Genomic DNA, 23,518 nt, shown 5'->3' with positions numbered 1-23,518 from the left:
GTCGCAGATTGTATTTAATTTTTTTTATAATTTAAGTTTGTGTTCCATAAAAAAAACCGTCTTCGTTGGAAGCCAAATTAATTATTTTGTTTAAAAAATCCACTTTTCAACCAATTTCAAAAAGGGGATTTTCAATTCGGTTATGTTTTTTATGTGTGTTACCTTATAACTTCATTTGTATAAAACTGATTTGGATTTTTTTTTATCAGGAAGGATATACTGACAGATTGGTCCAATAATAATTTTATAAAAGTTGAATTAGTAATCTAGTTTTTGCCACAATTGAAGTCACTTTTTTTGTAAAATACAATCTTAATTATTTTGATTTAATATCTAAACTACTAAATCAATTGTGATAAAATTTCTAAGGGACCAATCTGAAAGTATATCCTTTCAGATAAAAAAAAAAATTTAAGTCAGTTTATATCAGACAGAGTCATAAAGTAACAAACATAAACAATATCACCGGATCGAGAACCTCTTTCTTTTAGTAGTCGGTTAAAAATAAACAATACTGTCGGTTAGTTGTACTCATTTACTCTCCTATTATATCGTAACGATGAAATGGTACCGTGCCGTGTCGTAATATTATAAATTATAAAGGCGCCTATTAACCATAGTGTCACATAACAACCCTCGTTATACGGGTTATACGTGATTGTGCCTCTAACCTTCCACCTTAGACCTCTTAATATAGGCTGACGAAACACTACATGAATTATTGTACGTACTGTAAGGCAGCATTCTCGCAGCTAACTATATATCCTGTTAGTGCTTAATAACAAATGTCATTTATACGTGAGTTGGTTGTACTCGAGAAATTGTATTGTATTACTCGTTGGATTTAAATGTATTAATATTCTGATTCAAATTCATATAATATACTAATGAATTCATAAATCTTGCTCATATAAACTCGACTACGTTTTATTAAAGGAACTACTGTAATTAGGTATATTTAATAAAAACTGATAGTAATATGAAACTTACAAATATACTGCGTGAATATTTTTTTATTATTTTTGAGGGAATCTTACAGCTATAAGAACTTAATAATTAAATTTATACTTGTATTACAACAATAAGCTAATTAAAACATAATTGTTAGTAGGGAGTAGAAGTATGTCGCTCACAGTAGGGAGAAACAAACAAGCTGACATACCACCTAACGAAAATACTTAATTTCATCCTGTATAAAGTTTAAAGTATACATATCTAAGATCTTAACTATAATCATCATGTCAGCCGTTAACTGTCCACTGCTGAACACAAGCCTCCCCCATAAGAGGTGTTTTGCAAGTAGTTACATAGCAGGAGAGTTGATAACGGCTTTGGTGTTGTTTAAAGAAAGACGCTGCTGCCTATCTCTCGACCATTAGGTTCCCTTATTCGCCTCTTACGATGACCACGAGAAAGGAAAGAGTGCCCCATTCGATGCCGGGATCACATATCTATGTATATGATTTAACATGGTATGAAATAAAAACATACAAAGTAAGTACTTACAATATAACTGTATCTGTACATTGACCCGTAGTGGAGGGACCTGCATTGTATTATCTGCAGTACATGTATATACAGCTTCGTAATATTCTCTCGTGAGCTTTGGTATTCTCAACTCTAGGAGGCTGAGTCTTGAGCCGTCATCGACAGGTTCCAAGGTGGCAATGACTTTGTCATCTCGCCACCAACGTAGTCGTGGCATTGGTTTACCTGAGAAAAAAAAATATAAATAATATTTACTAGATACAACTAACTATAGATATCCTCAGGATTTACTTAAGAGGAAAATTCTTTCACCTATAGAAAGCTATATTATCAGCAAGTAAAGGCTACATATTATTTTCGAAAATAATTTTTTTCCGCATGATACAAGGCTGGATCGCTACATAGAAATAATTCTCTCATTTTCTTCGATCCAAACAACTAGTCAAGTGTATAGTATAAAAATCTGTGCAGAATTCGCGAAATTGTAAATCAATAATTTCCTAAGTACAAACACATAAAAAGTATAATCTATGGTTCTCAAGATCCTCTTTGTCAGTTAAAAATAATATTTTAAACGCTGCAAGAATCTTATAATACTTATATTATTATTATCCATATAATATTTTCCTATTTTACCTCCACTTACAACACAGGTAAGTTTCAAATTCGTGTCTTCTATGTAGGGTCCGGCCACACCAACCACTTCCTTATCTAACTCGTCGAATATTTTGGGTTTTTCTGGTAATTCTGTGAAAGAAAATATATATTTTAATTTGTATGTAAATCAAAGGTATTACTACATGTATACTAAACTTAGAAAGCGAGGCAGGCTGATATTGTACCTGATAGAAAGTGAATATGAATATTCCAGAATACACTAACTTAGTTTAGACCGATTGACTCATCATCGCTGAGTTAAAACTACTAGAAATATGCATATTAAATTAATTGATTATTTGCATATAGAAGACAAGAGATAAGAAGGGATTTTTAATATTCACTTAATTTTGAAAAGGAGGTTGAAAGTTTTTGCAAATCCGTAAACTTTGAACTTGGAAACTTGAAACTTTGTATTCAAGCTTATAAATAATTATGCTTATGACTGTAATCCTTGATGGAGTAAACAGAAGCATTATAACTGTTGATTACCAATACCTTCAAATCTATAATACGTAAAAAATAGAAATTAATTAATTTAAAAAAATATTATCAAAGTAACAATACTATTTATTTATTTATATGCTTTTGTATATTCAATTGTAATATATTTTATATTGAAAATATAATAAAAATATATGATACGAGATTTTTTTTATTATCAAATTAATTTTAATAATTTTATACAAACATGATAATGTAACACAATTACATCGAAAGGCATGATTCAGAAGCTTTATCGCACTGTTCTCTTTCTGATAAATATAATTTTTAATTTTGTAATTTTCACTAAAATTAAATATAAACGAAAAGTTGTCATGTCATATAAAACAAACGTAAAATATTAAAATAAACAGTTAAATTGTTCGAATTTCCAGCGACTGTTTGTGACATTTGTTAAGAACTCGGAATATTAAATTCTATAATGTAATTAATGATGTCAAACAAGTTAAATAAGTAATTACTTCTGTTTTATATTTGCAAACTCATACTATGAAATGTACATTTTTTTTATATATATAAAATGATAATCTTAGCTAATTTTACTTTTTTGTCATTCATTTCTGCAATCCTTTACCATAACGACTAGGCAGGATATATTATTGTGCTTGGTTGTTTCTTAGTTGCCTGTTAGGATATCTTAGAGATGCATAAAAGAGTGGTAATACTTTTTACATTAAGACACGATCACAAATAATACTTGAATTGCAGAATATTGATGCAATATTTTTTATGGAGTAATAATAATTTCGTAAAACGTTTTTTCTAATTTATTTATTCAAAACAATACTTAATGAATATTGTTAATATAAATATTAAATGTTCCACCCCACAAAAAAATTAAAAATAAAAACAACTGTCTTTATATGTGGCCAAATCAGTTATTTTTATCTAAAACCAAAATTACTGCACCGATTTTGACTATGAGATCAATGAAATTTTTTTTTCTAAATTAGTTTATAACTGACAGAGTTATAAGGTAACAAATATAAACAAAATAAAACCAAATTGTAAACTTCTTCTTTTTTTTTTATTTATAAAGCCTTCTTTTCTTTTAAAATTTCTTATTTTAAAGAAGATTGAAAATTACAATAAAATAGATTTAATACTATAGGTACATACCCAACATTGTATGCAGCTATAGAATACATTACGCGTATTGATTGTCATTCGTCATTCGTCTGTTTCTCTGTGATGATATTCAGCACGAAGGCAACAAAGTCATTTCAATATCGTAACCAATGTTGTCAGCAAATCATATTGAAATATCGATTTGGAAATGTAAATTGAAGTCTTCATACATATCTTTGTTTTAGATGCACATAATGTGTTACGTGTATGTGTACTAACGATAACTTTTTAAAATTATACTTTAATTGAAGTGTATTGACTTAAATTCAAATTAGGATAACAAAATTATTGACTTAATGTTTAAACTAGGTCAATATATATATATATATATATATATATATATATATATATATATATATATATATATATATATATATATATATATATATATACATATATAACTTTTTATGATGATATTATTTAATTAATGATATAAAAAAGCACAGCAATCATGATATATCCAAATGTAGTATTTATGATACAGAATCAAACGGCCCTGTATTATCGAACATGTATTTATTTCATGAGTATACATAGGTTTTGGAAATTAAAACTTGATCTAATACTTCTTTCCGTTAATCGTTTTCTAAAGCTTGTTAATCTATGTCACTATGTTAGAATTTCAGCCATAATCCTACGACATCATTTATTTTACTTTACCGTTGTATTACCGCGTTGAGTAAGACTCCAAAGCGCCTTTGGTGGAAGGAGTTGCATGTATACTAACTCAGCTATTGAATCAGGTAATTTATCTATATGTATATACTATATATGCTATGCTTTGTCAAATAAAACGGGAACGGACTGATAGAGTAACGTTATTTCTACTTGATTGCGATACCCTAAAAAACCTAAAGGAGTTCATTCACCTGCATTAACAAATTACACCTAGCCTATATATTTTTATAGATCAGACTTCCCAGTCGAAATGAAACTCGCTGTGATAAATTTAGAGCACGCACGGTGGGGACTGGCCATAATTGAGTTACCCTACATTAAACTTTTTTTCCCTGGACCGTATATTGCTAAAATAAAGGGCTCCAGGAGACGTCCCGGACACAAAATTACTTTGGGCCCAAAGTAATCTTATCGTCGACATTGTGATTTTTTAGATGACGCGTTTTATGTTTGACAGTTGATTGCATTGAATGAGAGTCGACGGTTATTGCTATTTATGATAATTATGATCAATGGAAATGGACAATATGAAATTGAAGTTATTATGTTTATTATTATGTCATCTATTAACTGAATACAGCTGAACATAAACCTTACCCGTAAGGGGAATTTAGTAGTTAAGTTAGCCAGTAGTTGTTAAGCTTTAGCAAGCAGTAGAAACAGCAGCAAGCACGCGGGTTGACAACAGCATTTTAAGAGGGACGCTGCTGCCCGTCCCTCGACTATTATGTTCCCTTACTTGCCTCTTACGACATCCATGGGAAAGGAAGACGTAGCCTATTTTATGGCGGAATCACACGGACTATTTGAAGTACGTTATACAAAATTTGTAAAACAAAATAATTCAGTTCCGAAATAAGTAACTTAAATGTGAACAAAATTAAATACTCGTATGTAAAAAAATTTTTCGTAAACGTCTCATGTATAATGATTGAAATTAGAACACGGAATCCTATAACAACATTTTACTTGGGAACAGGCAGTTTCTTCAATATAAAACATAATATATAATAGTAAATATTGATATGTGGTAATGGAAATTTTGTGCACTTACTGTTTGTTCTTTTCCACAATGGTTTCCACTTCATCCGGAAGAATTTCTCGTTACACACATATATGGATATTGTTAAAAGAAAAACAAAATAATAAATCATAAAATATTCGAACTCAGTTCAGAATCAGCGAATTAATCGCTTGACATATACCTATGTAGGTATACAAAAAAGAATATTATGCCACATAAAGACTATGTTTTTTATTGTTGCATATCTTTTTAGTTTATGAAACTCGTAATAAAAGCTGATCATTAATTCTCCAGTAATTCTGGTGATAATGATAATGATGTCAAAATGTTAAACTCGACTTTGGCTACCTGAAGGTAAAATTAAACATTTTTATTTAAAGTAGCTGAGTATTTAAAAAGCAATTCAAACACTATTTAGATAACTAAACAGCGATTGCATAATTCAACGTGGTAATAAAACAAAAGAATTATTGCTCCAATAAACCTAAAATTGGCTGAGTGCCAAAATGCACTATGTGGGTGGATAGTTGAAGTAAAATAGTTACTATATGGAATAACGTATTGGTGAGTATTAGGCAGTTATACTTTATTATCATTTTAATTGCATCATTGATCATCCATTCCAATTCACAAGCATTTTACTTCATTGAATTAATTACTAAAGTTTTTTAGGGTTGGGAACGCACAAGTAGCACCCTAGTGTAACAGTCGTAAATAGGTTACAGTGACCGTTTATTATCAGACGAGCTATATATACTTGTTTGATTCTATAACGAAATAAAATTGGATGTAAAAAAACACTGGCTTCAATTGTGACAAAACCAGTTATTTTGATTTAAAAACCAAACTACTAAAGCAACTTTTATAAAATTTCTATGGAATTAATCTAAAATTGTTTTTAAATAAAAATTGTCCAAATATATTTATAAATGGCGGAGTTCTTAGGTGACAAACGTAAAAAAATACAGCTGAATTGAGAATCAATTAGTTTTTTTAAGGTCGATTAAAAATAAATATTGAATGAGTATACTTTATTTGCATTATACAATATAGGAAATAAGCAAGACAATTAACAAACACAACGATACAATTGTATAAGTACAGTAAGGCGGTCTTATTGCTGAGAGCAATCTTTTCAAGACAAACTTAGGGTAATGGACTAATTGCAGTACAAGTAGGTATGATAGTATTGTATAATTAAAAATAAAAAAAAAATTAAAAATATTCTCACGATTATAAAATTACTGAGCTGAAACGCTATCAATAGCGTTATAATGAATATAACACAGATTCTGATATACTCGATGAAATGTGGCCATATAGAATGCCCACATTCCGCCGAGCATATAAGTATTCAACGAAGGAGGAAATTTACAAATTTTATGTATAAAAACCTTAATAATGTCGATTATATACAAAAATAATTATTAAGTCCTCTTTTACCATTTTGGCCTATAATGTTTAAACACAAATGGTGAAATGGGACCGAATCGATTGTTGCGTTCACCACAACAGTTACAATAACAGCAAATATGAAGGTAAATAAATTGGTATTTTGTATATTATCTTTCAATTTCGCGTTTCCAAACTATATTTCGATATAATAATATATTTTTAGTATAAATTTAACGATAAAAATTTTCAATTCAATCTCTTCAACACTATTGATGTCTATTTAAAAAATTAACAAGTTAAACATAATTAGTAACCCAGTTTTGATCAATTTAATACTTTTTTTTATCACAAAAAATATCGTGAACTGAAAATAAGGTCTACTTTCCATAAATCACTTTGAATAAATTGTTAAACACCAATCAAAATTAACAACAGTAATTTTAGGGGTTTGGGAACGACCAATTTGGAATGTGTCCTTGACTTATATATATTCTTTGATAATTTTAAGTATTTGATATTTCATACATTATATATAATCATACAGATAGTATATTAACGCAATTTGACAGCCTGATTTGAATAATTATCATTATAGTCATATATATAAAATTATCTTGTACATGATAATTTCAAAAGATAACTGTATATTTAAAAGTTTGACAGCTTCATTTCAGAAACATTTTGAATAAAAAATAATAAAAAAATTACTATTTAAAGGAGCTTGTAAACAAGTCTAATTGAATAGATTATTTATATATCTCTTGTCGGGCAACTATTTCATTCTCTTCCATCTAACTCTATTTCAGGACATATCTTTGACATATCTCTGTCTATATCAGAAACTCTTAAATAAAAAAATCTATTCTATTTTTATAGTAATTAATGTGTATTATTAATTCTAGCAATATACTTACCAGAGGGAGACTTTATACAAAACTCGATTGCTTGGGTACCTCTGTCCCATTCGTGTTTCAACCGTGAAGCAGTTGTATTTGAATGGCTGTGTTTCAGTTTGAAGGGTGGGATATGGCTATTTTTGGGCGGTATCATGGGCGAAACAGTATGGTACCACTATAGGCGACGGTTACCACTTTCCATCAGGTGGGCCATCAGCTTGTTTGCCATTCTAAGTTGTATAAAAAAAATACTCATATTTGGTTAAATGCATATTTTCTTTAGCGAATCTGAATATCTATAGTTCATCGTGCTGTATCCAACAAAATAGGTCAGCCATCGAAAAACTCGCATAGATATGAACATTCACTCCAAATGTTTTCCTAATAAATATTTCATGGGCCCTAAAACGTTATTCCATCATGATTCTGGCAAGATGTCGGCCAATAAACCGCCACTATTTGGCTTCGCTCCGACACAGGCAAACATAAATTTGTAAAGGACATGAAACAGGTGACTTGTACTCTGATAAAATATAGATGCGCCCAAACCGTGCAAGCCGCACTTTAATGTTCATCGAATTTTTTTTATTCTATTCCTGATACGTTCAGATGTGAATTATTTTATTACTTTTTGTTCACGTTTTTAACATTGTTGAAATTTGTTTCAAACTTTTTTATTGCTTACACGAGTAAAACTCCGTTGAATATTATTTTATAATGGCGGTAAATCACCGCTGAAATTTTCAATAACGTTTTACATAAATTGACATTATTTGTTCAGCGACGTATACCGAATCCGAATTTATCTTGTACTGATAATATTTCTTGATTTTCTTGTTATTGAGATGTGGTAAGATATTCTTATATATATAAATGGATTTTTTGTTCTATATCAGTTTGCAAAATATCGGCCTTCATTCGGTGGAAAGTGGCAGTTGCTTGTAATAAATATGAGTTATAAGTACAATTCAATAGATAGGTATTACCAACTACTTTGACCTTATTCCAAGACTCGAAACTACCTCCCCTTAATCACATAAACACTTACCCACGCACGCACGCATCCACGTATGCACGCACACACTATGTTAATTTAAAATAGAAAAAAATATTGTAAAGGAATGGTCGTCTGTTTATTTCTATAGCTCTTGGCACCATAACAGCTCATTAATGAATCAATTTGTTAAAAAATTTACATACACATAATATAATACCTCTGTTCTATTTATTACGGGGAAGTATCTAAAGTATAAATGATCTAATTCTTTTTAAGTTCTATTGCGTATTTTCATCAAATTATGTTTGAAGAATAAAGCAATATTTAGTTTAAAATTATTATGAACAACATTGGTGACATTACAATATTCTATCAGATATTCCAAGCCATTTCAGCTTTAATATAATAAATTAAGTATTACAAATTTTAATTTAATAGCTTGCAGTAGATATTGTAGATAGCATTCTTAGCATTAGCCGTAAATTTGGTCTTGCTATTATAATCTATTAGTAATACCTTTGGGATTGATAAATCAATTAAAATATCATTATAAACTTGACACTAAATTTGAATAGAGGTGCCCCGTACAATGTAATATTCCTGTATCCCTTAGGAGATGACCCTTCTTCAATGTAAATGCAAAATAATAGACAACGACAATGTAGGTATATATATAATTTTTATGTTGATTATAATTGTACATGATCGCTTTTATAATTTATGTATACGATATAGTACGATTGTACCGTCACGATATAATAGAAGAATAAATCGTATTTATTTGTATGACTGTCAAGATGCTTTTAAATTTCTGTTCACGTCCACGATATTATCATGCCGTGTACATCCACGATATAGGCAAGGAAAATTAAATGCGTTTCGATAGAAGTTTATTTCCTATTTATGACAGTAAAATCGTGCAATGTCGTGTCGTGTTGCAGTAAATAATAATAGCGCCTGTGTACGACGCACCTTTTTGGGTTTTTTATTTAATATTTTTCTTTTTTACATCTAGTAATTATCATAATTTATTCAATCACTTTTATATTTGTTTTGTATGTATATATATTTTGTAATTTAATAATTGACACACAATATACACATATACACAGAGATGATAATTCAACTGTTTTTTTTTATAAAACTGAGATGACAAACAAGCATACGGCCCACCTGATGGTAAGTAGTTACCGTAGCCTATGAACACCTGCAATACCAGATGTATTACGCGTGCGTTACCGACCCTGAAGAAACCTTTTTAACCCCCTTTTGAAGAACCCCATGCTGTGTATGTGTATTTTATATATAAGTAAATATATTTGTTATTTATGTATATTTATTTGTTTTGTATTGTATATGTAAATTTTAGTATGTACATATGTACATCAATTATTAACGGTGCCGCGTTCGAGTATTCTAACATTTCCCTATTGATTGATTGGGAGATAATACTTTTAGCTTTAAGTCCGCCTTGTATATGCATGTACTAATGAATAAATAAATAAACGACTATTACCTTCCTGAAGATACCGTATTTTTATACTAGTTTACGGTTCTTTCGCTTAAAGCGCCAATAATATAAGTATGCTAAATATATAATCCATATTGGCCGTGATATACAATTCTAAACCGATTTTAATAATTATTTTTGTATCCCCATAATTTACCAGAAGGACATTTTGTACAAATGTCGTTGCTGGAGTACCTCTGTCTGTCGTTATCCTACCGTAAAACAGTTGTTTGTATGGCTAGTGTCACAGTTTAGTTCCAAAGTGAGATATGATAATAGTATGAAAATCAATAGGTACTGAAGCATAATACCTTAGTTCTCGGGAATGACAATTAAAGAAGGGTACCATGGATGACACGATATAATTGTTTATGTCTATGGTACGATTACCAATTTCAGCTGTCAGTTTGTTTGAGATTCTAAATTGCATTTAAAAAAAAAAACATGGCAGCAGTTTATCTTTACAGAGCAAAATTATGTTTGATGACAAAACAAAATCAATTCATAGGTAAGCAATTGCACATTTTAAATCTATTACTATTTATTGTTTTACGAATGAACTGTGGAATTTTCACAAATAAACACTCGTCTCGGATGTTGCTCCTACCTGACTACCTGAAGAATTTCTGAATCGCATAAAATGTATCTGTAAACAACTAAGTCATTCAGCCATAGACTACGAGTTACATTATTTTTATAGCTTAAATACCTATCCGTCTTAGTATTTGATATAAGAAATTGTAGTTACTAGTCAATACACTTATTGAAAATCGTATTTTATAATAATTCTTTAAAATTCCATCTTCTTAGGGACTTGCTCGGTTTCAAGATTTTAAACCCTACCTATATTGAGACTATAAGTTTAGAAATTCTGTAAATTATATATTATAAAGTTGTTATTACTTTTATTACTATTATCTCCGTCTCACCTAATAATCTGCCTAAGAGTATTAGGCAGAACTATTCATTCGAATATATGAGTAAACATTCAAATGAAATCAAAGTCACAGCTAGTTTTACAACAAACACTAACTAAATATTCAAGGAATTGTACATTCCTTGGACGTAAGGAAATTTGCACACAGTTGTGAATTGGAAATACCTAGTCGACTATAAATATTAAATGCCTATAACGTTTCGAGACGGCTCTTCGGTGTAGCCGTTTTGCTATTAATATAAATAATAATCCTATTGCAGCTGCAACTTGTTCCTAAATAAGAAGTTACTTTGTTCATATACATATTTTACGATACTTTTCAAATGAATTCCTATTTCTTTATAAGAGTACTAGTTATAATACGAGTAAATTTATAAAATTTCCGTTATACATATATATAGAGTTCTAGTTGTTTATCGCAGCTTTGTCTGCATTTAAATCTTTATCTGCCATTCTCATGGAAACTAGGTATGAGAATTTTTTCAATACACTTTCTTTGAATTAGACCTTCAGAAGTATAACTATCGCATCTAATTTAATCCAGTAATTTCTACATTATGTTGCAACAAATATACAAACAAATTTTCTAAAAAATATTGTTCTGAGCTCTATTGGTCTTGCTAAAAGCCCTCATATTATTTTTCCTTAAATAACACCCATGTGTATCTGTTTACAATTTTATATTATTAATATAAGATAGTAAAATAATATCCTTACCTATAACGTCGAGAACAATCTTATGATTTCTCGTCGGGGAGACCTTGAAATCGACCCGACAGCGATACAGCGCCCGATCTGTCGCGAGGACGTCACGGATCCGTAACGACGACGATGATGTATGTGAATTCGAAGGGTTCCACCTCGCTCGCCCGGCGAGAATGTCGTCTGCCCAATGTGCTGATGGGCCTTTGACTCGTCCATCATAACTGCAACAAAATATTAAAGTTGTAAAGATTTTAAATTTAAGTGGAAGTAGATTGGGTGTGTATTTTTTATTTATCTTACTTGGATTTTTTTCATAATAGATACAACCAAATTTTCCCCTTGCCTAGTCTTTGCCTATTTTATTTGAGATTGACTCATCTTGTCAGTCTTTGCCAAGGCTGTCTATTTTAGGTCGTTGTATTATATTATACTCGTACAACTGAATTCAATTTAAGCAAAATTATTTATCATCTTCCTGCCTCATCCTATATAAATTAGGATCAGCATAATATATTTAGCTCTTCCATTTATTTTAATATAATAACTGCCAGTTTAACTTGCGTGTAATTTAGTCGAGAAAGCTCAACTAGTTTCGGGACCATTTGAGGCCTTTAATCTTGCATTTATGTCTATTTCCAGCCATTTCAGTCTTCACTACCATTCTGGCCATATTATCTTTCACACAATCCATACATCTCTTAGTAGGTCTGCTTCCAGTAATGAATGGATTATGACAAAGATAATAATATCCAAATAGGATGTGAATAGAAGAGAATAGAGAAACATTTATTCGGTATTTCAAATAGAAATACAAAATAGAAAAAAAATGTTAACCATTTGGTAGTACATTAATAGTAAATACCATGTTGCTATTATTAACTAACGAAATTCTACTAACATTTATTTCATAATACTGACAATTTGCTCGCAGAATGCAGTGCAAAGTAAGTTTTGGTAAGTTTAAGTCTAGAGAGCACTAAATAATATTATGTCTAGTGGCGTATAAACAAAAAATCGACACATCGCACATAATATACCTTACCAGCTTATGTTTGAAAAGGATTATAAATTGACTAAATTCGTTACACACTCGACACCAAGCGATTGATACACAGTCATGTCGTCGTGGTCTGAAGCGTGGGTGGATAGATAGATGGTTTAGACCATTTCACAAGAAAGATATAGCTAAAGCTCAGAACATATTTGCTAACAGCTTGGCCAGTTCACGTTATTTATATACATATTTGTGTTTTAATATTATGTTTTTTGATATATGTTTTTAAGACCATTTTTTGTTAGTTCAAATGAAAATGTTGAATCGTAAAAAAATGGCGCTGCCTTATAGTGAGATATAAAATTACTAATACAATAGTGGATAGCATATAGAGTAAATAATAACATAAGTATTCTTCATAGTTTTAAATTTATTTATTTATGGTCTACTCATTTAAAAAAAAAAGCTATTATACCGCATCTTCATATATATGTAAACGTATGGGTCATATGGAAAAGGTATCTCAAAATTCATATTCTGTTAATTATGTTAATATAATAAGTGCGAAAGTTTATATTGATAGATGGATAGATTAGATGTTTGTTTGTTTTTTACCAGAGGCAGACTTTGTACAAAAGTCGATTGCTTGGGTACCTCTGTCCCATTCGTGTTTCAACCGTAAAGCGGTTGTGTTTGCATGGCTGTGTTTCGGTTTGAAGGGTGAGATATGGCGTGAATTTATTGGGTACAGAGGAATAACATCTGAGTCCTCATGAATGACAACGCATGGGGGGTATCATGGGCGAAACAGTATACTCTGTTATGTCCATGGTATTGCTCATATCTATAGGCGACGGTTACCACTTTCTATCAGGTGGGTTGTCAGCTTGTTTGCCATTCTAAGTTGTATAAAAAAAAAAACTCTTTTATGTAAAAATTACTAAACCGATTTGAATGAAATTTAGTACACGGGAAGGTTATATCTTAACTTAGCACATAGGATATTTTATGTACTGATCGACGTAGTCAGAGCTGCGGGATACAGTTAGTTTTTAATAGGTGGAAAATAAATTTTATTATATCTTTTTTTACTTCTTTATACGTCGTGATAGTCTCACAACGTATAGAGTTTCAGGCACAAATATTGTACTGGACCCAGTTAAAATGAATACAGTGTAATGTATATCCAGAGAAGTAATACATCACTATTATCAATTACACAATTTATTAAATATTTTTTTTAAACTAAATTACGACTATATAACGTAAAATACTTTTCACTGTCTATTTTGTTCAATGCTATACTGAATGCCTCCCTTACAGACAGTAATAAATAACGCTCGTGAGGCACCAGCATATATCGACTGTGCAGACGGAGCTTTTTGAGGTCGTCGCTCCACCTTGTAAGGAGCCGCCTTCAATTGCACTTGTCTATGCATCTATGCATCGTTTCAACGTCTGTGAAATATTGTAGAAAATCACAGAAAAATACTGTAAAATCTTTGTTGTATGTATATAATTTGCATTAGGTGTATAAAAAAGATTTAATATACAATGGTGGACTTATCCTAAGAGGGATCCTGTTACAGTTAACCTGTGAGAAGCTAAAAGAAAATAAAGAATCTACGAGAGCAGAAACTGTATAGACATAGACAAAACTTAATAACAACCGGTTAATATTAAACCCATATTACAAATACTAACCAAATGTATACACCTATTTTTCTGTATTGTATACATCTATTTTTATATATGTATATATATATATGTATATATATATATATGTATGTAATATTATAATAAAACTATAGATTTTAATTCCGAATAAAACACTGATTTTATGCAGGAAACAGCCACATTATGTTTTTTTTTTTCTTTATTACCATAAATAGTTCCTTGTATATATTCGTTATCCAGTAACTTGATATTTTCCTGAGATTTTCCTAAAAAACTACAGCATGGGAATCTTCAAAAAGGGGGTAAAGAAGTATCTTCAGGGTCGCTAACGCGCACGTAACACCTATAGTATTGCAGGTGTTCATAGGCTACAGTAACCGCTTGCCATCAGGCGAGCCAAATGCTTGTTTGCCACCTCAGTAGTATAAAAAAAAATCACTATTACCAATTACAAGTAAGCTCGTGGTATCTGATCGTTGTTTTTTATCCACAACGTCAGCGAATATTCAAAAAACGTGTAAGTCATCTTTAAAACATTTTTAAATAACATTTTCTTTGGAAAATAATGGGCATAATTTATTTTTAGGAAAACTAATTTTACAATATAACCCAAACTAGGTCAAGATAAAATTTAAACATTATTGAAAACAGACGGGAGAAAATGTTGAGGCACTTGGTACAATAAGACAAGGCATTATAATAAAAAATATGGTAGAAGAATAGAGGGGAAGACAGAGACCGAGGTATAGTTACATCAGGTAGATTAAGAAAAAAGTTAGTGTCGTGTCCCATCAACAGGTAAAGAGACGCGTCGAAAGTTATAGGGAGTGGAAAGAAGTCCAACGAAAAGTGAATGGCTTAAATAATGCATGAACGCACTCCACCAAAAACAAAAATTTTCTTATACAATCTCATTTACTACCCAATTTCGTGTACTCTTTGTTTTGTACGATTCAAAATTAGTTATATTTCATCAAGAAGTTTACATCAAGAAGTAAGTTATATTTCAGCAGAAGAATAAATAAATGACTATAGCGTTTATCTCTGTAACAAATTTCTTATTGAAACCTATTTTGATCTAAAAACTAAATTACTGAAATAATTTCGATAAAATTTCTTTGAGACCAATCTATAAGTATGTCATTTCAAATAGAAAAAGAATTTTTCAAATCGACTGAGAACTGACGGAGTTATAATGTAACAAATATAAAAACAAAATACGATCGAATTCAAAATCTTGTCCTTTTTGGAGTCGGTTGAAAAAACATGCAACTAAAAATACTACGTACAAAACATTCGAATTGTCGAAAATTTAGAATATTATTACTATACTTTTGTTTTTAACGTAGAATAGCAAACAAGCTAAAGGCCCGTCTAATGGAAAGTGGTAACCATCGTTTACACACATGAGCAGTACCATAGAAAATACAAAATACTCTGTAATGCCCATAATACTCTTCATGCGTTACATTTTCTGAAAATTATGGTGGTATGCCCTCCACACCTTATAATTTCACTGCCATATCCCACTCTTGACAACGAAACAACCAAGCAAAAACAGCTATTTAGAATTTTGTACACGGTCTCCCTCTAGTGAGTGTCATAACGTTATATCTATTTCCATAATGCAGTTTGCTTCTGTAACATAATAGATATTCTTACAAATAATAATATTAAAAATATTTAAGTGAGCTCGTTGATTTGTTAAAGATACATGCTATAAGAGAATGTAGAAGGATATACTTTTTACCGCCGTCAGTGGTTGTATTGCGGTTACACGGACAAAGTCGCGGGTAAAAGCGGATATTTATAATCCCTCTTACCGCTCGCCGCAGTCCTATCAACAATGCGTTTGTGGTGTAACAGATATTATATGACCACCGCCTGGCTATGACGAAGGTACAGTTAATTATATACTAATGATACTTATTTTTTAATATTATTATTATTATATTATATTTATTTACTAAGCTTTTGCTTTTAATGGAATTAATTAGAATAATAATTTATTCGTGGTCAATCTATTTTATTTGTTAAATTTGTGAGTCAGGATAAACAATTTTATAACTATAGATGGCTGTAGTTTAATAAAATAACTACATAACTTACGTATACTTAGATCTAAAAAGCTCGACTACTTTCGGAATTAATTCTGGTCCTTGATGTCATTAGGTCATGAGCGACTGTGATGCAAGCACGAGCCTGACTGCGTGCGTCGGCCCGCTGAGCGCAGGCTGTAGGCGCTTGCGCCATCACCACAGTTATGATGGCTTGCGGAACACTTCAGATGTTGTAAACAGTTGGACTATAATTTAGTTCAAAAAGTGTAATATGCCAAGAAGATACGCAGGTATAATACCCCAGTCTACAGTAGGTAGATAAATAGATAGATAGTTAGGTAGTATTAATATTACAGCAAGTGACAAATCACAAAAAGTAACTTTTACGACTTAATGCGCATTTGCTACAATTTGTTATTAAAAGTGAAATAAGAATTATAATTTTTATGATAAGAGCGAGCTAATAGACACTTTAATGTACTTAAATGAGGGCAGTGATTTGTAGCACTCTGTTTGAAGCCACGTACCAGGAGTGACGTATGATTTAGCATAACATAAAATTTCACTAGTGACAAGTGAAATATTCCAAGCCTAGTTTACAGAAATATTGACCTAAAAGTTAACACTTTTACTTGGTAACTCGTGAGGATCACAGCGTGTTCTATGACACCTATGTTACTGTGTTTCATAAGCATATAAGCAATAGTTGCTACTATCCATCGTATGGGCTTTCATAATGCTACACCTTTTTATTGCTTCTTATAATGAAAACAGTATTTTGTTTACTTTATGAAAATGTATATTTCTTTGAGGAGAATAATAAAGTCTTTAATTCTTTCATTCAGTTTTCATACATAGACATAAATATATTACCCAAAACGAAAAATATGTGAAACGGTTGTTTTTTATGGAAATTATAGCATTTAAATAGCGTGACTTCCTCCCATAAATAATACAAAGTAGGCAACTAATAATCACAGAGTAAAAGTCGTTTATATATGAATGTACTGAAAATAAATGGTTCCGTAGAAATGTATATCGTTTAATTACAATTGACTAATAAATATTGGAGTCTGTAACACAGTTACATAACTGATAAGAGAAAAAAAAAAAAAAGAAAAAAATATCGTGAGAAAATAAATTTAAACTGCTTATTTATATAAAATAATTTGAAAACATATGATTTACTGATACTGAGAAATTACTCGTCATAGTTTGTTTTTTAATAAGTGGTAATGGAATGATAGCGCCGCCTGTGCTAACGGTATATGCTGGCAGACCACCAGTGAGGATGATAATTAAGAATAAAAAGGCAGGTCAGTTAGCCCACCGTGATGAATATACCTGGAATTCAGCACGACGGTTTCCAAGGGGGACTACGGAGAGGTCGAGCTGACAAGATATATTACTAGCAATGGGACTTTGGGTAATTCGCATTATTAACAATCCCTTCCCCCACTCATTATAGTGGCATAATATGTAATTCCTTAGGAATGACAACGCGTATCGAGTACCATGAGTGTCACAGTATAATCATATATAAGTGTATTTAAATAATATTATAGCATATATTAATATTTCAATTAAACTGCTTTTTTATACTTATATCTTATATAGTGATAAGTATTAATAGTTATTCGAATTCGTAATATTAATAGTTGTTCGTACAGCACTCGTGCACTTAAGCTGCCCGCTAACGACATGCTTTCCCACTATATTGAATTAACTGGAAGAGATCGCTTTCAGAAATAAGCACACTATTGCTCACAATGTTTATAAATGTACTATCTATTTAATTTAAACGAGTACAAAAGAGAATGTTCTACATTTACCAATTTACATATATTTAACATCTAAATGCTTTTTCACATTACGTTAGAAGTCACTGTTTATTTTTTATCGAGCTATAACTTGCTATTGGCCGCAGATGACTTTTAGCTGTAAAAAACACACCAGCCGGGTGTGTAGAGGCAGATGTGGAAGGAACTCCAAGAAAATAATGTTTTATCTTATTCTACTATTATTAGAAATCTAAAATTGGTAAATATATTTGTTTTAATGTTAAAAGTTTCGTAAGTACACGTTATATTTTAATATAATAACTGCTAGTTTAATTTACATGTAATTTGTAGTCCTACAGATCGTGCTCAGCGTGGCGAGGTGCGCAGTCAACTCGCTTGCGTCTCAACCGCTCAAGACTAAGAAACCCGAATGGTCCCGAAACTAGTCGAGCTTTCTCGACCAAATTACATGTAAGTTAAACCTGTAGTTATTACATTAAAGGATAAGATGTTTGTTATAAATAATGTTAAAAATGCTCAGCAGATGTACCTAATTCTAGATTAATACATTTATCAGAAAGCTAGGTATATATGAAAATTAAAGAAACTGTTTTTTTTTTTTTTTAATATTTCAACATGGCGGTGAATAGGCATTAAAAGTTTTTTTATAAATGTTAATCTAGGACATGTTCCATTTTATACAGAAATTTCTTCAATTTTTTTTTTTTAGTTTATTTGGTTAATTTATTTCGAAACATGCAATTTGAAAAATAACACTAAACAAACAAAAAAGAAAATCATACATTTCTTTTATCTTTTTTGTATCAAATTGTTTCCTCTTTTGTACAAATAGTCCCAAAGGAACTCATAACCGACATTAATACAACAAAGTTTGTACATTACGCCGGTGGAATTCTAAAAAAATAAGCAATTACTCAGGAACATTAGCACAACGTTTCGAAGTCGTTGACACCGTTTTCGTACTTAAATATAATTATTCTGTGCCCGACTGTACCATTTGTTTCCTCTAAAGCCACCTTGAACACACGGTTCATATATATTCACTCAATCTTGAATCTTATTGTTATTGAAATAAAAACTCAGACCTCACTTTAGAATAATGTTCCGTCGTATTTATAAATAAACAAATTGCAAAATAAAATATGACACAATATTTTACATTCCTACCACAGACTAAAAAATACTTTCTTTCCAGTTGTCCAACGAGCACTGCATAGAGCAATGGCTCTCGCATTGCCAAGTAATCATTCGGAACGTGTTACTTATAGCAATATAAGTATATTATGTCAGATAATAAAATTTTTTTCTAGTTACAGTTACTAGCTTTATTTTTAAAGCTTTAGAAGTCTTTTAGTAAAGACTTTATATATTAAGTAACCTAGGTATATCTAAAAATAACTTTCACCCATAACTTTATCCGTGTGTTCAAACTACAGAAAATGACCAGAGTAAATAGTAGCCTATATTCTTTTCTATCTCATATAGTACATTTATATAAAATTTCACGAAGATGGGGAATAAGGGATTATCAGTCATGGTGACCAGTTGCCTCATTGCTAGCACATATATTGCAAGCATATATCTTGTCAAGTTAACCTCCACACGAATTCAGGAGTTGTTCATTCTTGGTAAATTTGCTACGATGGGCTAACTAACCTACTTTTATCTTCACCTACCATCGCTCACTGGTGTCCCGCCAGCATATAATGATACCGTAGGTAGATATATGATTCCATTTTCAAGTCTTAAAAAAAAATTACGATTGTTCGGGTTGTTCAAGCACTAAGAGATAGAATATAATAAAATACTTTATTTACTTCGTGTAATCTCAACTGATAGTTGATAATATTAGAGAAATAGGTAATAACAAAGTTCATATTGAATAAGTAAATAGTTATATTCAACTAATATTAAGCATAGAATTTATAATTTAAGGTTATTTTTTAATACAACTACCAATAATTTACCATTTACAATATACAATATCTTACATACTATGTCACATTCTCTATTATACATACTATAATTTTAAATAATAAATTTAGTATTGTACGCGCAAGGAGCCAATATTAGTTTCCTAATGAACGTACTGCGAGCTGGTTCCGAATATCCAAGATGTACATTGAGAGAGATGAGGACTGACTTTTAGCTGTGACGTAGTAAACTGCATTCACCAGTAGGTACATCTTTATCTCTGCTGGCGGCAATCCTTTCGTTCAGGGCCTTGCAGCGCTTCTTCTCGGCCAAAGGTCGTTCCGTTTTTAGATCAATGGATGTGGACTGTATCAGCGGTGTATCACGGTCTATCCAGTGTGGATAGATGGCAGGAAAACGAAAGACGCTCAGCTACGATGACGCAGCGTCTCACACGCGGTCAAGAAGGGCGGTTTCCACTCAGCGTGGGCGGATATCAGCGGGCATATGACACAACCGTTCGACAATGTTGCGTCATAGACAGTTACGGTAATACTAGCGTATGTAGCGAAAGAATAATGATAGCGGGGCGTATATAATATAAGAGTAGGGTAGATTAATTATAAATTGATGGCGTCAACAAATTTAGTTTATTACAATATTTTTAATATCAGTAAATGCTATTTATTTATGTTTTTGTATATGCACTTTTAATATACATATTAGGTTCATATAATAGAAAGAAAGATATAACAGAAATTTCTACAGACCGTCTTATCCCTTAAAGGGATTTCTTCCAGTCAACCTTGAGAACCCGAAAGAAGAAAGTTTCTATAAAGTTTGTTGTTAATTTTGTTGTTTTATTTTAATGCCAAATAATAGTTACAAACAAATAGCAAATTATAAATATAAATTCAATTTGTACAGTATGTCATAGTTTTTTTTTACAACACAGGGGCAAACGAGCTTGCAGCTCACCTGATGGTAAGTGACTACCGCCGCCCATGGTCACCCACAACACCAACGGCATTGCAGGTGTGCTGCCGGCCTTTTCAAAAGGAATATGCTCTTTTCTTGAAGGTTTTGATGTCGTATCGATTCGGAAATACTGCTGCTGGAAGTTGATTCCAAAGAGTGGTTGTGCATGGAAGAAAGTGTCTTGGAAAACGCACGATGGAAGACCGCCACGATAACGGTGTCATAGTAGTAAACAAACTCATTTCCATATTTATAATATTAGTGTAGTAAAAATAATAACACCTCAGCCAATATTACTAGATAGATACAGAATCAATATCGAATATAAAATTTCCAGGTACGTGCAACCCGTTCCTCAGCCTCACATCATCAATCACCTTCGACACAGAGCCCAAAATGTATAGAAAATATGTTTATGTTATATTCGTCATAATCCGTCATGTAGACGTCAGGTGTTCTGAAGAGAAAATTCTATGCAAACGGCAACCTATTATTGCTATAAATAGACGACACATCTAAATTGGAATATAACCGCTTGTATGTCATTTCAGTAGCTTTTTAATTTGTAAATCTGTACTTGTACCATTACTGTGTGGCCCGACATAAAAGGGGCCACCGATTTTTTTACCGTGGGTATCGTAAGAGGCGACTAAGGGAACTTAATAGTAAGGCAATAGGCAGCAGCGTTTCATTACATAATTTTTTTTTAATACAACTTAGAATGGCAAACAAGCTGACGGCCCACCTGATGGAAAGTGGTAACTGTCGCCTATAGACATGAGCAGTACCATGGATATAACAGAGTGTACTGTTTCGCCCATGATACCCCCCACGCGTTACCATTCCTGAGGACTTAGGTGTTATTCCTCTGTACCCAGTAAATTCACGCCATATCCCACCCTTCAAACTGAAACACAGCCATGCAAACACAACTGCTTCACGGTAGAAACACGAATGGGACAGAGGTAATTTAATTAATAAATTTAATTAAAAAATTAATAAAAAATATAGTAATAAATGTAAAATTCCGTTTGTTTGTTACGTTGAAAACTATCATACCTCTTGGTACGTTGACAGCACAATTAATAGTTATGAAATTTGGCATTCATGTCGACATGTAGACATAAAAAGAAATTTTTGGAATCCCAGCCAATTATAGTCCTTAATTGCCGATAGTCTCACAGTTAGTATTATCAATATATATAAATCAATGCTGTTCATTAGTCTCACTAATACTTAGAAACGGCTTATTGGATCTGATTTTAATATTTCTTTTTTGTTTTATCAGTTGTAAGATATATAACAATAGGAGTGATCTAAAAATATCGGAAAAAAATCTTAAAGTTTAACTGAAAATCGAAAGATTGAAGATATTTATTTAACTCTTTATTGCACCAAAAACATAAAAATATACAGTGACAATTAGAAAATTAAAGTGAAATACATAAAGTACAAAAGGCGGTCTTATCGCTATGGTAATCTCTTAGAGACTTAAAGAAGGTAAATTTGTATGAAAATAGTTAATTCGGATTATTTTTAATAGATAATTTTATAAATGAATATGATTATGGTTTGTTTGAATCGAAGCATTTGGCGTCCCATTGTTTCTGCCTACCCTAATGGGAGACGGGCGTGACAGATATGTATGTATGTATATATAATTTTATAAGTGATACAAAGTTAAGCACGTCATCTAGCACCATATATGTATAAATATGTTTTCAATAATAATGCATAGTTATGCATAAATATACATTTCTATTCAATGAAAAACAACTGTCGTAGATCTGCTATTGTTGTGATAATAACGGTCATAATATTATTACCTTTTTTCCTATTTTTAGAGAATTTGGTGATTGTTTTTGAACCAATTACATTTAGTAGCTTAATGGGTTATGAAATTTTTCCATACATATAATAAACGGTATTATTCTTGCGGCCTTACATTGTACCGCTATCACGCAGACAAAGTTGGGAGAGAAGTTGTTAAAATACAATAGTATAAACATCCACAAATACAATTTTGTATTAAAGATTTTTTCCTTCACAAAATATCAAACCACATATTAAGGGTTTCTTAGAATGGTTTCTGACTTCAAAGACTTAACGAAAGGAGAGAAGATCGTATCGTTGATATATTGGAATTGACTTTTTGTCTCTAACGGGTAGCTCTT

The 23,518-nt window shown here is 31.2% G+C and overlaps 1 protein-coding gene across 3 annotated transcripts in view; it reads right to left on the bottom strand.

The window, feature by feature from the left end:
- Positions 1-23,518, bottom strand: part of LOC113523570 (synaptogenesis protein syg-2-like) — a 253,093-nt gene that overhangs the window by 34,701 nt on the left and 194,874 nt on the right. For all 3 annotated transcript variants that reach the window (XM_052902798.1, XM_052902799.1, XM_052902797.1), the window contains exons 4-6: positions 11,932-12,140; positions 2,125-2,235; positions 1,507-1,713 (exon numbers count right to left, since the gene is read on the bottom strand). In XM_052902798.1, coding sequence (XP_052758758.1) covers positions 1,507-1,713; positions 2,125-2,235; positions 11,932-12,140 — 527 coding nt within the window. The remainder of the gene's footprint in view (positions 1-1,506; positions 1,714-2,124; positions 2,236-11,931; positions 12,141-23,518) is intronic.

Source organism: Galleria mellonella, unplaced genomic scaffold, assembly GCF_026898425.1.
Source record: "Galleria mellonella isolate WM207_F2 unplaced genomic scaffold, CSIRO_AGI_GalMel_v1 utg96, whole genome shotgun sequence".
NCBI classification, from domain to species: Eukaryota; Metazoa; Arthropoda; class Insecta; order Lepidoptera; family Pyralidae; genus Galleria; species Galleria mellonella.
This window is presented reverse-complemented; position numbering and strand designations above follow the sequence as displayed.